The 16,927-nt window shown below is 42.7% G+C and overlaps 1 protein-coding gene across 2 annotated transcripts in view; it reads right to left on the bottom strand.

Annotated features, from left to right (window-relative positions):
• The window catches only part of LOC124177922 (lachesin-like), a 142,245-nt gene that overhangs the window by 34,321 nt on the left and 90,997 nt on the right, over positions 1–16,927 (bottom strand). For both annotated transcript variants that reach the window (XM_046560881.1, XM_046560882.1), the window contains exon 2: positions 3,578–3,658. In XM_046560881.1, the coding sequence (XP_046416837.1) occupies positions 3,578–3,658 (81 nt within the window). The remainder of the gene's footprint in view (positions 1–3,577; positions 3,659–16,927) is intronic.

Below are 16,927 nucleotides of genomic sequence, written 5' to 3'. Positions count from 1 at the left end.
CTTGCATTGAATTATTTCCACTACTTTTTAGCCCGATGAAAACAAGCCATTCAAACTTTTCGTCCTCTTCTCGTTTCTATAGATTCTCGACGTGTCGCGTCTCGTGAAAATACCCGTCAAGCAAGGTCATGGGTTTCTTTTCCCTTTCGTATCAACCCCCCGTTTTCGACGCGATTATTGGGCAAGTTTTAAAGAAATTAACTCGGAAGAAACGGTGACTAAAGGTCTGTGCGTGATTATAATTGGCCCCCAAGTTACCAGCTGATGCAGAGGAGACAAAAGATTGCCAGTACATTTAACGAATAATATTCATTCGTGGTAACTAATTTTGTAAAACAAAAGAACCAATTAAAGCAACGAGGAGTAGAGGACCGCGAAGCGGAAAAGTTTTGCATGAAATAATAAGAGAAGAAAAATGACCACTATTAAAGCGGACCGTAAAAGGAACCATGAAACAATTGCGCCTTTTACTAATTCAATCTTATAACCCACCTGCGGGCTGTTTGCAGCATAGAACAATTCGCCGGAATATTATAGCGAGGAGCCGAATGGCTGGGTGGATATTCCACATCTCTTGTCCGTACTGCTAGAGGTGCCCCACCATTACGAACAGATACTTTGATTGATGGATCGACATTGTGCGGAGAAATTCATCCACTTATAATTGATATCGCAGCTGTGACCTAGCTACATTTGATCGAGATATCGGGAGGGTGAATTCAATCAGCGGATGGAAACGATACGGTTACTCTCAAGTGTTTATCATCGTTTACACCACTGCGCATGATGTAACGTCGAACGGGGGCCTGCAATTTAGCCTTCATTATTGTTATTACTATCGCGGATATTCGCGTGCACACATGTCGCACGGACTTGGATGTAGGAGCCGAATATAAGGACGCATCTATGTGCTAGGCGAAGTACACATATGTACCTACGCGTGGATTTTCCTGATATTGTCTCTCCCCTGTTCGGCTGATGCTCAAATTTCCACTCTTTTACCGCTGCCTAAAGTGGCCTCTGCGCACTGCCAATTTTCACCAACGTTTTTCATATACCTACCCGCTTATTCCACCTTATATACCTTAGGAGGTATTTTTCTGTCAAAATGTAATACGTCTCCTGCCATGATGTGAAAATAGCGCTTGCTCCGTGTCCTTCGAATTTTTGTCCTCTATTTCTTTTCTGTCTGTCAAATCTCGCTTGGATAATTTTCACCTGCTCGATTCCCATTTTTGCAATCTCGCTTCTGATGAAATTTCTACGAAACACCGCTAATGGAAAAAATAATTGGGCAATTATCGCTGATCTTACTTGATCTTTGGACTCGGTGTAATTTCCGGCTTGTTGAATCCGCTCCGATTCTTCAATACGTGTGCGTAAACGCTACGCTCGAGTGAGCCACAGGCGGAAAAATTTCCGATTTATCGTTTTTGTGCAGTTACAAGGCGATGTGAATTATTCGTAATCGTGACCGCGGATAAATTGGCAAAAAGGCGGAGCGAGGCGAGATGCAGGAATCAGATATGAGTTTTCCGACAGCTAGACGGTAGACGGCGTTTTCACCGGCGCATCAATCTTTCATGGGTATCAAATTTAGCGGGGACGTGTCTCGAGACCGCCCCCAGCCTTCTCTATGTAAAGAACAGGCATCCTTGTGCCGTGCCAAAAAATTCCATCGCTCTATCTCGTGATTTTAAATAATCACATCCGCCGAAGGGGTGAAATATGATTTTAAAAACGGGTATAAAGTACTCGCAAAACTCGCTACCGTTTCTACGCAGGTTTTCTTGGTAGTGCGTCAGGTTATAATAACTCTTGGTACGATTGCAGCAAGTCAAATTAATCGCTTCTCGTGTGTCACGTCATATACGTGTAGGTATATAAGGGTAGGTAGGGTAGGTACTGCATCATTGAGAAAGGCGGCTGCTTTCGCCGGAGGGGAACCGCGAGACGTGAATTAATTGTGTTTTTTTCCGGATGGGTATAACGACATTTAAAAAATATTTTTCCCGTGTTGCTTGGTGGAAGAATAAGATTAGATATCACTCAACGAGCGCAGAAAAATAACTATTTTTTTGGCATTGGCCTGTGAAATAAGAAAAATTTGTATTTCAATTGCCTGACGCAGTGCGCGTGATCGTTGAGTGAAAGAAACACACGACGAAAGGAACGCCAGACCTCCGGCTTTAGAATATTCTTTGGAATCATACTCGAAAGTGAGTCTCAAAGTTATTCACGATTCGCGTCATTCACCCTGCACATGCCTGCCAAATTTACGAGTCCACCTGTGCCAGGTATACGATATGTACCGTATCATAACCATCCCCTTATTTTTCGCATATACGGGTATGAATTAGCGTTGGCGGAGACAGTCACGGGCAAAATAGATGTTATATAAAATTATATATAGTATAAACGAAGGAATCATCCCTGGAAAACCGCCCTTTAAGCTTTCCATCCGTATCCGGATATTCCGTGTCGAAGTCATTGTCGTGCCGGTTCGGGTTAAATTATGACAGCAGGACGAACCGAGGAAGAAAAAAGCGGAATACGTAGTTCGGGGAAATTGTAGAACCGTTCAAGGAGGCGAACGGAGTTTTATCGTGGCGAACAGCTCTACGCACATGATGTTGAACACTCTCCGTATATATAGAGACGGCGTATTGATCGAGCCAGAGCAAATAAAGGGGCACTTAGAATCATTGCATGCCGAAACTCACTCTGCGGCAGGAGCCTACGCCCTCTCGCATAGACAAAGAGTCAGCAAAGAGAATTCTTAGATCGAGTAAAATGCTTGTTCCGGCTTTCAAATTATTACGCGTTACCATTCAAAAGTCGAGACCGCGAAAGCTACGCGCAATTTCCGATTTTCAGACTCGGTCCGGTGCCTAAAATATCCGCGTCGCGGTTTCACGAATATATACATGTCATGGCATAAATTATATACCTACACTTTAGTCTATTTCACCGCCATTTTGCCTACTATATTATTCATCGCGATCCAGATGACCGGAGCCGAATTTCACCGACTGAGGCGTGTGTCCGATAAATCGATACCTCGCATCAATCGAGAAAGTAATCCCGTAACATTATCGAAGCTTTCTTATTCTTTCTTCTCTTACAGTGTATAATACGACGATACAGGCCATCTCTTCTCATGTATATATTGATCCTTTCTCTATCTACCGGGCGGGAAAGACGCTCGCCAAAACTTACAGGTATCTAAGGAAAGATCCGATAGAGGAAAGAATTATCACTTAGCAAAACTTGAGACGGTGAATTACTCTCTTGAGTGCAGCGGTATACGCGTGTCTCGAGTTATTTACGCTGGTTGTTACATCGTTGGTCGTACGGTGGGTAGAAAACGTTATAACTGTAGCCGTGGCTATAATACGTAAGCGCGCAAACTACGCAGGAACCGTTTCGAAGTAGGTACACAGATAGGGCAATATCTGGACGAAAATTTGTCCCGCTGTATAAGCGATGACGGTCGAAGTGTTACCTAAGTTTAATGTTACATGTATATTGTGTAGGTATATCTTGATTGCGATACGACTCGATTGCAGATGCTCACCATTGTTGAATTCCTCCGTTGCCAGCGTGAGATGAAGAGACGAGAGCTTTCCATGATAATCCGAATTTCTCGTCTGTCGTCCTGCGGAGGAGAAAAAAAATTTCACATATTTAGTATCGGAGGATTTGTTTCGTCAATTTTTGCATAGAATATACGGTCAATCAGCGCTCCTCATTCACTTCAAACTTAGACTTGGAATAAAAATTTTTTATCCGTTGACATAACACACTCACGTATGAAGTATAAGTACATTTTTTATATATTATGTCGGAGTATATTTTCACTTTAGTCATGAACATTTTACGTCGAAGTATACCACTTGAGCTCTTGTTTCAGTTGAATGAAAATACCCTTGTCACATTGAAATTATCTTGTATGAAATTTTTGAAGCAGGGAATAATATGTAAAACTTGACAGACGTGAATAATTCGAAAATTTCGGATTAAGAATATTTTTTACCGCTATTGACAAGTGCGACAAAATTTAGGAAAAATAGTACGGCAATCTGTAAGTCACAACACGTAACGTTCATTTTTCCACCGTACTTTATAAAGCGGTTTGGGAAATAGTGCGAGTCAAAAGTGACAATTTACGTTATAAGTGCCATTTTTCGATCGAATCCTGACGTGATGAAAGAAAACGGGTAACGCACCATCGTATTCAAAGTACCAGAATGCGTTGGAAATACACTAACTGGTTCATTTAACATTTTCTCGTAAAATTTTGTAGCCCTGTGTAATCTGACCGCATAAGAAGAGCAACGGGTCTTCAGGTTGTAAAATAACAGGTGCTTCAACGGTTACGTCTGTACAAAAATGATGTATGCAAATGCGGCAATAAGTTCTCTCGCCGTTAAATCTCAGAAAAAGTAACGTGTATATGGGATGTCTGAGGTATAAGAGAGCGTATACACATTATGTATATAAACCATGGTTTAACGGAGAGACGAGCGGTTGTAAGCATCGAAATTTTCCACCCCGCCTGCACGCTGTAGATTATGACTCTAATCTTCATACCGCGATGTACTTGCCTTGGCTAGTGAATAATGTTTCAGCATGTCAGGTACAGAAATTCTAAAATAAATATTTAAACTGTTGCCGGAAGGGTTGTCCCGCTTTTTTACCCTTTATTTTTTGCCTCGTTTTTACCGTTTTTCCGTTCGTTCTTTCTTTTCTCTCGACTCGATTCCTTTTTTTTTTTTTTTTTTTCATCCCACCCTCTTCGCTAAATCAACCAAATTATCGGATACTCGTATCCACGCCTATACTGAAATACATGTTTATGTATACGTATACAAGCCATAGTCATAATTGGTCTTTTGCCTCTATTCGCGCTTTACCATGAAATATAACCTGAAAGTGAAACGTTTACTTTTATACCGTTTCGTTTATTTACTCTATTCCATAAACTCCGTGGCGCGTTTTGAAATTCAACGTGAACCATCAACTCGGCATCGATTCACCGGCTCCGCATCTGCTCGCGAACTTTTCAGTCATTATATTCGTTTCGCGCAAACGTTGGCAACACGATCCGCAGTAGGAAGAAATTAGTTTCACCTTTTTCAGAGTGATTTATCACATTCGGGAATGATTTTTTAACGACTCGCAGTATCCCTCAGCGTTCAAATACAGCCGGGCGTCGTCTGCACCGTGAAAATTGCCAACCCTTTTTCTCCTCAAAGTACCTATATTATATACCCAGAGGCCCCTTTTCGAAATTAGCCTTGTAAGAGCTCGGAGTGAGAGCGAAAGAGAGAAGGCTTATTTACTTGACAAATACTAACTCGACTTGTTAGTCCACCCGGCTGTTATTCCCCCGGCGAAACATGCCGGTAAACGACCATCGAGCAGCTTGACGACCCGTTTACGTACCGCGTACTACGAACCATTTCAAGTCCTTAACAAGGCCTCGTTTAGCCGTCGCGTGGATCTTCTTCATCACCGACAGCGAAAAACCGCAGGGGAAGTTTCAGACGCCGGCAGGAGGGTGGAAATTGCACACGAGAAACGAAACTCGGTGCAGCAGGGTTACGGGCGACTGGTCCGAACCACGTGAATACTTAAAAGGAACGACGCGTTGTCCTCGAGGAATCCCGACGACATTTTCACACATGACACGATGCACCGTCACGCGCCACGGAAATGGCGACAATTTATCGTACGACCACGTCTGCGGACTTGACGTGCATGCAAGGATTTATTTGCATTAGACCGATGGATTCTTTTGACGACAATCTGTGTAAGGACCCTTAAAATTTCTTTCAAGTATTCGTTGTATAATTTCTTTATTTCGGACCGGTAAATATATCGCGGCGATAATGCTGAAGGTGCTAAAGGGCATGTACTTATTTTTGGTCTTGGAGAGTTATAAGCTAAAACCAGAAAGGCGTATGATTAATTTTTTTCGTTGCCAATCGTTCCGTAAAGTTATTTTAAAGCTAATTATTGAAAAAAAGTTTAAAAACCGCAAGAGCGTATATATTTTTGTTCAATGTTTAATTTTAAAATAAGTCTACGGAACGATTTGCAATGAAAAACAAAATTTATACGCCCTTTTGGCATTAGCACCCTGATACAATCACGACCTCTTTCACTCGAAGGTGTGATACGGATTACTATCGGCGAGCTATTCAGTTTTTCCGCATTCATTTTCTCTGTATACCAGGTTCAGTACAAAATGAAATTGCGAATGAAGCCTTTGATATTTTAGTGTGAATAAGCTTCTTCCTAGGCGCAGTTCTGTACCAAACTTTTTCACTGACTAGAAATTCTTTCGTGATAAAAAGATCGAAATCGTCCGGCATAAGAGAGACTGAGATAATTGCGTGAGAGACCTCCCGTATACTTTTACATTTTTTGTCCACTATACCCGAAGCGTTCATCCCGTCCGTCGATGTCATCAATTTACTTTTTGCCATGCCGTCAAAAGGACCAGCTTAAGAACGCGTATCGCTCGTATATTGCTGTAACCCAGAATGGCTTACCCACACATCTCAGAAGCCGAAATATGATTTCCGGAAAACTGTCGCAACGTAAGCTTTCTGCGATACATTCGAGCGGTAACGTCACTTACAAATTGATCTATGCGAGTCAAACACTTGAGAGGGAGGAAAGGCAGGCGTGCAGCAAGTTCCGAGAGTGCAAGAAAGGATGACTTTGTTTTTCCCGTTCTGCTTACACACATACAGTACCTGCTTTTATATCGTACATTTTAAATCGGTATTAGCCGATACTGCAGTGAAGCAATTGAAGAAAAAAATATTTTCGTACCCCACACAGAGTGTTTCCTGTTTTTCAGATATTCGCGAAATTTTCCAACTGAATTATATTGCTTGCTCCGAGTCAAATTGTACGTACATATGTATAAACTGAGCTAGTAGGGTTCACTTTTAATAAAAGTTTCACCGTTATGGAATGCAGATATTTTTCTAACACAACGAAATCTCTCCGTTCTCCGTCTGTCGCTTGTACTATCCGTGCAACTTCAATTTCTTTCCTTTGAACGGCTCCAGGATGGTGTGTACACCTATATAATGCATGCATCTAATATAGGTATGCGTGCGCACGTACTCAGAAGAAATATTTACTCAGGCCAACGGCGGCTTATTGCCGCGAAGTAATATTCAAAACTGATACTTATACGTACATACATCATACCTGTGTACATATCCATGCATGTTATACTTAATTAATGCCGACGTGCGCTAAAAGTGCGATAGTTGTAACTAACAAGCGAGTACCCCTTTTCACTTATTATTACAATTCCCGACGCACGTGGATCGTGCATGATTGAAAAAATCTGCGTCGATTAGTATAAGTCATCGCAAATAATCGCACTACTCAGTATTCCCAATTACCTATTTTATCATTCGGTCGTGGAACGGGATTGATCGGCATTGAACTCGAAGCTAATTGTTGTGGACGAGTGAGGTGAACAATTGGCATGCTCCGATGGAGAGTTACCATCTGCGCATACTCGTTTTTCAAGGAAATTCTAGTAGCAGAAAGAGACGCATTCGGGAAAGGGTGATGAAACTCTGGTTTGATCAGCACGTTCCAATCACTATTCGCGCGTTTCAGACACAACCCCGGAGTTTCCGGTTTCAAACAAACAGTCACCGATCACGTTTCAATGTTCGAATGACGTTAATTGCAAACCCGAGTTTAATCGGCCGGGGTACTGCTAATTTTTTATACAAAATTTATCAACCAAGTAAATAACCATTGTTATTGACCTGCTCTCTAAATTCGAATGAGTGAAAATTCACTGATAACCAGTTATAAGTATACCACTGGAAAAAATCAGTCCATATACTCTGACTGTTCAGTCACTTTTCACTGATGTTCCACTAATTTTTTCCAGCGGTATACTTATCATTGATTCACATTTAGACAGTGTGCTTGGACATTTTCAGAATGAGAATCATTCTCTCACGGTGTATAATCCACCTGTGCGTCCACATATTTGTACATAGGTATGTAACGTTTTATGTAAGGCATCCTGTGTGTATATATTTGGGCACGTAGATACCGTCGCATATTTGGACAGGGCAATATTCGGAGGGTAGGTTTGGAAATTTGATTTGAAAAGGACGAAAACAAAGGAAGAAAAAAAAAAGAATAACGGTTCGGGAGGTTGTTGGAGACATATGCCTTTTGACAAAAAAAAAAAAATTCCAACGACCCACCTTTACGGAATACCGCGAAATTTCAACGTTCACGTGAACACGTATCGGAAAATTTAATAATTCATTCACTTTCATTGAACTGTTCAAACCTTGTTATTTATTAGAATAACTGGATTCATTTTTTATTCGTTCTTTTTTTCCGCAGCGGCTCCGAGCTACATACGATTCGTTAAAACTTGATGGCAAAAGGGTTGAAACATGTTCTCGATAACACGAAGCCAGATTGCGTGTGAATTTGGAAGGGTGCATGACGCGTCGTAATTTATCCGAGACAAAGGAGGCCAGGGTGAATCGTAAAGCAAGTTAACAGCGGTTGGCGAGTTCTGAAGCAATAGATCTACTCGTTGAATTATGTAATCACTGAATAATTATTTGGGCAACAGCGCTGAATTAATTACACAAATTTTTCCACCGCTAATTTTACCAAGCGCCGTCATTAGTTAGCTACGCTAATTTATTCAGATTATGTACCACCCGCTCCGTGCTCTGTTCAATGTCTGACACCTACGCGGAAAACACTTTCACTCATCTCGGAAGAATATTTGTCTCACAATTTACAGGATCCATTAATTTGGCTCTAACGATTTCTCACATACGAAGTCTGAGAATTTCTGACACTTGTTATTTTTCTTTCAATCTCGAAAAATTGGTTCAAATACATCACGAAAATGATAGGATCGCTTTATTAGGTGGGTCGTGAAGTGACATCCGCTCTTTCATTTTCAAATCAATGCCGCAAAAGCAAACACATGCCGCCAGAGTTATCGCCTGATCGACACGTGGTTTTTCAGCAAAATTTGATGGAAAATAACGATCGTCGAGGGGGAAATTAATCGAAAGGTTCGTTCGCGAATTTATCTCACCAGAAATGTTAACCATGACTTTTCATTACCACATTTTGCACTATGATACAAACATTGCGGGTAGATAAATGTACGGACATTAATCCTGTGGTCACATGGACGACGCGAAGTGGATATACAGATGAAAATTTTTGCAGGAATGATAAAATAATTGCAGTGGCGGGTAGAGAAGAAATATATCCACTAGTTTTTGCTCGCGGGGGAGACGACCCGTGCATATTTCAAGTACGGTGCAGTTTGCGTTGCATGCGGCGTGGCCGTAGGTATATCGATTCATTCGACTCGTTGTATCACGGTAGGTATACAGGTCTGAAGATTGTTTCAAGAATCGATACGGAGTCGTTTGAACACAGCTGGATTCGCTCTCTCCGCGGGGTGAAACGTAGGTAAATAACCGAGTTTCTCGCTGCTTGATTTATGGAGTATATTAAGATTGGATTCACCCGTATTCCCACGCGCGATCGAAGCTGTCAGTCAAGTTCACCATTAGGTAACACCGTTTCATGTCGCTGTCGTAAAAGAGAGGAACTTTGGATACGTTCAGAGCTATATCCGCGTTACATCCGAGGTTCGTACATCGCGGAGCTTAGGTCAGGGCACAAGAATGCTGCAGTCAAGTTCTTTTCAACCGAATGAAATATGGATCGAAGCAGGAAAGTTGAACGGGGAGCACATCGAGCAACAGAGGGGATAAGTTTCTAACTTTGAACCTAGAAAGTTGGTTTATCCGAGAATCGCCATCTTCAGCCAAGTTGGCACGTGGAGGCCCTCCAGCTACTGCAGAACCGTGAAGCTGCGGGAAGAACCACGACAATCTGAACCTTATACTCGCGTTATTTCCTTCACGACAATGTTCCAGTTGTACAAGGCAAGCTATACACTCATCCGCTACCCGCAGTGTCGATTTCTGGCACCAATTTCTGGCGCGAATATTTCTCGCGAATGGAATCTTAACGCAAATACATTGGTATATGCCAAGTTTTTAGATTAAAACGCGAAATCGCCATTTTCGTCGACTTATACTCAGATAGGTATGTGTACACGCGTATTGTATACACTTCCAGCGCACAGATCCGCACGTGGTTTAATACGTGAGGGAGGAATGGTCAAAATGGAATTTTCATTCCGGAAAAAATTTAGCTTTCACGCACTCCGTGCGACCTCCGTTTGTTCAACGTCTAAACGATATCGGAAGAAAAGGGTTCGTAAGATATACAATATACGTACTCATATTACTCGTACGCAAATTACGAAGATAGTTAAAGATGTGTTTCACCCCTTTTTTCTTTTCATTAATGAAGAACGTTGACAGCATCTTGAAAACAGTTTTCACCTTATTTTTACAGCCCAGGTGGAAACGGTATTCAAGAAATATACGGGGCTTAATAAACGAAATACGCAGCTTTCAGTTGGGTCGGTTACATCGGCTCATAAAACATTTCGTGCAACCGAATATTCAATTAGAATACGTCGACGCATACGTCTCTCAATTTCGATTTCGGTTACACGAAGTCCAGAGGGTATACCGTGACTGATCAAATCTCGGTAAGTAAATCACTGTTCGTTATTAATTCATCGCGAAAAATGCGGATACAGTGACGCACGACGTTTATTTCTCCTCGTGAATCACTCGCGCGCATACGCATATTGCATTATAGCCGCATGAAATGTTATGTCCATTTTGGCAAGACCGTTCAGTCTGCAAGTCCGCAGCTTTCAGAGAAGTAAAATAAAGACGACGTTCCTGCGCCAAATACGGAGGAAGGCCAACGACCGCGAGATTTATTCCAGTCAGAGTTTAGTTCGCTAAGAGTTCGGATTCAAAAAAAGTTTACTGCGGGTTCATTTTTTCCTCCATCGCAGGAAGACGAATCGATCTAAGATAACCTACACACGAACCCTGATTTTGCTAATTTCAAACTTTCACACAATATAATTTAGACACTAGACCATTTTTTATCGTTCAAATTCAACCTCGGTATCAAATAATAGAATCACTTTCGGCGGGATGATCTTTATTCGCCACCAAAGAGCGAAGCTCGAATTACTTTCGTCGAGCGATAAATTTTGGATTTCCCTATGTAGTTTGAAACTGTTTGTGCCCGTGGAGCGGAGCCGAGGATAGACGAGGAAACCGAGGGAGATAGGGATAGAACGATTAACGATTCGTCTCCATTACACCCAAGTTCACAATTGCTACCAAGGATTATAGAGCTCAGAGCAAAGGGAGGTATGCTGCTAAGTGAAATACTTGCTAGTCGCGGGCATTGTGTGTCTGGGGTGTAGATAGGATATGGAACCTAGGCAGGAACGTATAACTCGGGCACCATATATATACCCACCTACGTACGTATATAGGTTACAGTTATGGGCAACGTTTGATAACGTTTTCATACATATATTAACGAGAATCAGAATCAACGTAACTAACGGCCACGGCTAACATCGCCCGCAAACCTTGAAACAGACACGTGTAGGAAAACGGTAAAAGGATAATATCTCAGTTGGCTAGGCTGAGAATGATGCGTAGGTGTTTTCGGTGATTTCGATGCACGGCTATACCGCCAATCGGTGTACCTGAATTTCAATCGGTGTCACAATTTCGTCGATTTTGCGATCCGCAGCTGCGCAAATATCTCATAAATGCAGGCGGACACGCTGCGGGAGGGTGGAAATTTATACCTCGGCTGCAACGTTGTACAAATGTGCAGGGGGTGGTCGAACGACTTTGGAATGTTAACTAGCGGGGGTGTTGACGAAATCGGCAACACCGTTCCAGAGGCGAAATAGCGCGATGCACGCGCTCGGCCCTTTTTGTTCATTCAAATCGGAACGTCGATTCAATTTTCGAAACGTCCCATATTCTCGATTGCAGCATTCGACGACCTGCAATCGCACCCTTTCCCTCCGCAGATCCCGGGGTGCGAATGTATGCGTCGCGTGCAGCTCGCAATGGCATTTACATTTATATTGACACGCCGTTTCGATGGGATCTTGAACAACGGGAGATACTTAACTGCATTCGTATAAGCAGGGACAATCGTCAATGGTGAATCCCCGTGAATAGCCGGCGCGTGACCGACGTTTACAATAACCAGCCCTGTTTCGGTCACCCTCGAGCCGAGATATGCGATTTGAATAAGAGTCGCTTCACGCAATTCTTTTTACGATCATGCGTTTCGTTCGCCTGTCCGTAAACCGATGCGGATTCACCGCAGACGGCGATTGGTTTGCTCCTTTTCTTGTTTAACGCTGGTGGAGAAATTGGATTGCGGATATAAATAATTATTCGTGTATGAAAAATCGTTAAAGTTGGGGAAAACTTTGTTGAAAACTTACGCCTACAGCGGGCCAACTCAATCGCTGTCGAACAGATAACTTTCACGCTATCCGGTCCGTAAATGTGTATCGAATTTTTCAAACATTATGAATTATTTATCGCAGTTATACTCGGGATCTTTGAAGAACCGTTTTCACAATTAACATCGACGTCACGAGCCACAGTGATCCATCCACTCACTTTCAATATGATACCGTATTACTCAACAAGGAGACTGATTCCGAATTTCCTGAAACTTTTGGCCCCCTCGGACGAATCAAACTTTCTATCCGCAATGTCAATAAAAAAGAAACGGCATCGAGTGGACTGGGGGAAATTGAAAGAAAAAGAAAACAGGGCAGATTCGAAGAACCGAACAAGCAGGATAAATTTAAGCTTAATATACCGCGGATACGGATCTATAATACCTATATCTGTGTGATAAATTTCTAGGTCACAAGTCTGAAATAAATACGTCTACGATTAACTTCAGTGTCTTGTTATGGTATCGCAGAACTGTCAATAGTTTCCGTAAGCTGAGCTTAAGGAGAATCAAATTATACAATTAACTTGGTTTACCCAACGACGTAACAAACAATTCAAGAAACGCGAAACTTTTCGATAAATCTCAAGTTTCAGTAGGGACACCGTTTCTTCAAAGCCAATATCACGTTTTTTTCGCCATTCCACTAGCACCATCTTCCAAAAATTGTCAAGTGTAATAATCTTCCAAGCTTGATTGTATTAAATAAATTAACAGTCCGGCCAGACGTCAAAGCGTCAATACCGCGTCGCATGCGCGAACAGCTGTTCAAACATCGAAACGTGCAAATGCAATATTCCGCATTTCCATGCGAAGAGCAGAGTTTACTTCGTATTCACAAATAGAACCGAGTTCTTTTACTGCTTTGTAAACGTACGAATGGGGGATCGATATTTTAATTCAGATATGGATCATCATGTTTTTCGATATTGGTCAGACCTTCGAGCATTCGGAAAAGCTCTCACCGTGCGAGAGGTCGCGACGTTGGCATCTATAGTCATATATGCCATCTTCAACCTGCCGTACGTAAGCCACTTAGCCAAATTCAACTCACGCTTTTTCTTCCGTCCTCGAGTTCAACCTCGATGAAATTCCATATACAATTTGCTTCGTACGGGTCAACGTTGAGACAGGATCCAAAGCCAATCTACCACCGCGTTTCAGGTGGCATTATCCTAATCGTTTCAAAGGCTACTTTTGATCTCTTGAACTCCCTATTCTTATTTAATCTTCGCTCCACGTGCTAGTTTTGGCTTACAGAAAAAATCAGCCTCTGTCCTTAATACAGGCATGAGACACGTAAGGCGTCTTGGATATACAGCTAAAAAGCTGCAGCCCTGGTTAAATGAGAAATACGAGAACTGTTGAAAAGGTTGGATAAAGTTGGTTTGCATTCTTTTCCGATGACGAGCACTTTAATTGAACCAATTTGGTCTTATGCATAAATTCTGCAGAATTTCCCTCATCGCCGCTTCACCGGAACGGAGCATTTTTATTTTTGATCTTCTTTTTCTCTCGTTTACTTTTCAAATGCAAGCACGAGTCGTATTACATGGAAAACCTTTTGCCAACTCATCGTGTTGGATACGAGCAGCTGTAACGCGAGTCGAACACAGAGATGGAAAAAAACGCTTTGAAGCAAACGCGTGAAAGTAGGATGTAGCTGTAATATATCAGTGTTACCAAACTGCGAAGCTGCCAGGTTAATTCAACTGAGTTTGAAAAATCCTCGAGATTATTCGATGGTTAATTAACAGAGATTAGCATTCCGGCAGCCGTTACTTCGGATGCTACCACGTATTTTATCAGGCACTTAGTTGGTTTTTTCGTCTTTTCCACTTTCTCTGAGAAATTTCTATCACACTCCTTGTTCTCTGTCATGCTTGCGTTTAATTTTCGAATCAAAAATTAATTAGCCTTTCGGCAATTCCGCCGACGTTAGGTCTCTCGGAAAATACTCCACCATTCCTTATTTTCCTTTCTTTTTTGTCTTTTTCTTTTCTTATTCTTCGTCCCTATTTATCTTTCTCCGTGACTTTGAACGTAAGACACTTCGAGGCAAGGAAATGGCACATAAACTTCACCCAATGTACACACTGCACCCAATGCAAATTCAGCGCGTAAATGGCATATTATTCATCGTTTAGTCGAGCTTTGTTTAAAGAAACTGTACGCTGACTTTCAGGCAAACATTACACGCCCTTCTTCTATGGGTCTCGGACGTTCATGTCTTTTGTTAAGAGCCGGCAAAACGAACGAATGATTCTTGTACATAGAAAGGATATGCAAGCGGGCAGCCGTCAGTTTGAGGCGCTTACCTAAGCTTTCCGTTCGGCGCATAATACGACAAAACCTCAAATTGTTCAAAGGCCTTAATCGACTCACGAACAGAATAGAAGTAAGCAAATGCATTCCAAGCTAAAGGTAACCGAAAAGGTGAACGCGTCCGTGAGTAAAAATTGACACGTCAAACGAATTACATCGAGTAATCAGGCCAAGGCTACCTTATTATTCAATCAAAACTAAAATATTATGTATTTCAATTTAAGAAATTCTAATTCTCATTTTCAATTCACTGTCGCATGAAATTTATTTCACAAGAGTAATCCTTTTTGCCAAAGGTATTTCAGTAGTTTAGTATACAATTGCTTTTATGTCCGCTAAGCGAGGTAAATGAATGACCAAAGGTTGAAGAAGAAAAAGATGATTCACAAAAAGCGTCCTGTTTCGAGGCAGAAAGGTGGCGTAATCTCGCCCATTTCCCACAGCACCTCATCCCTCGACCGCTGTTAATAATCACGTAAATTCGTACACACAAAGTAAACACGCCAGAGGGTAGAGTGCGAGGTTTAAAACCTCCGCTTGGATGTACATGTAATTCTGGTTGACGTTGAACGAAAAAGTCCTCTACCGCACCGTCCGCATGTCCGTGCCTGCTGTTCAGATAAGACCTTGCCAACGGGAGAAGGCGAATCGAGAAGCTTTATAGCCGGCGTGTATGTGGCAGTTGCAGATTTTGCATGAAGTTTAAGCCGCCATTTGAGGCGTCCGGGGCGAAGGAACTTATCCCGGATACGGCGACCATGAGTTTGCAAACTGCGAGTGCGTTCTCCAAAGAACCCTGCTGCAGCTCCGCTCGTGAATGTCCTTCACTCCCATTAGAAACTAGCCAGCTGAATTATACCGCCTAGCTTCAGAAATTAGAAGTTATGCAAGTTTGCTTCCTTCAAAGCTCTCTCTCTCTCTCTCCTCTCTCTCTCCTCTCTCTCTTTCAGTTCACTGCGCTCATTATCGAGAGTAGATTTTCATCTATCCTAATAATCCTGACAGCGAAGAATATTCCACTTGGATTCCGAGAGAGTCGGATATATCCCACCACCTCGGCGGTCAAAGATTATGAATGGAACTGCGGTGCGGCGTCCCGTTGTCTGTCCGCATCCCGACATAATAATGTCGGCTTTGATTCCCCTTGAGCTCCGAGGAGCACGGAAGCTAGGCTGCGCCGTAGAAACCGAGGAGGATTTGTAATATGAAACGATATCAAACGTCTGCAAGGTAACCTCGCCTAGATTTGCACTGCGGGATCGAGGGTGGTGCGAGCTGGTTTGGGATGACTGTTGACAGACGAGTAAGAGAGGAAGGATGAGAACTGGAGGAAGGTCGTCGCCCAAATCAGCCCGACCACGCCCAAGGTTCTACAATTTGAATCCACAACGTCGCGGCTTGTAAGTCCCCGAAGTGCAATAAAAATCTGCTCCTCATTTCCCGGCTTTTCGCAGCACGTACACACAAGATTCGGCTCCGAAATACAAGTCATTCGTGGTATCGCTACTCGCAACGTCTCAAAGGCGAATTGGGAACATGCGCGAGTAAATTTAAGGGATGTCAAATCTGGTCTTTTCGTAACAGGTTAATTGGCGTAGCAATTTCGAGAAAATAACTCGCAAAGGTTTCACATACCGCTAGAATATAAAATACTCTTCCTACCGTAGCGCAGTTTTGATCCGGATGCCACGACGACTGTGGTACTGGTGAAACACGCTTTCATATTTCTCAAATACTATCGGATACTGTTGAGAAGGTGAGAAAATCGATAACATAAGTGTCACCTGAGAATGATACTCGTTTCACCAAAGCTAACTAAATGCCGGGTAATTTTGTTTTTGACCAACGCAGCTCGAGTGGCTGACAATGCTTGCGAGTACTGCTTACGAAGTCGGGGAATAGACGAGCCCCCTCCGATCCGCAGGGTTGCGGTAGCGGCCAGTTAAAGGCAACGTGCACCCGCTGACGAGGCTATCCTGTTCGTTGGGGTTGCCGGGGCGGGTCGTCGAGGTCGAAGAAGCACGGGGCGATGGCGAGGATGCGAGGGGTGTTGGAGGCGTTGGGGGAGGGGGGGGGGGGGGGATTCGAGAGGGATGGAACGGGGCAGCGAAGC

Source organism: Neodiprion fabricii, chromosome 3, assembly GCF_021155785.1.
Source record: "Neodiprion fabricii isolate iyNeoFabr1 chromosome 3, iyNeoFabr1.1, whole genome shotgun sequence".
NCBI lineage: Eukaryota > Metazoa > Arthropoda > Insecta > Hymenoptera > Diprionidae > Neodiprion > Neodiprion fabricii.
Note: the sequence above shows the minus strand (reverse complement) of the source record. Positions and strands in the feature narration are given on the sequence as shown.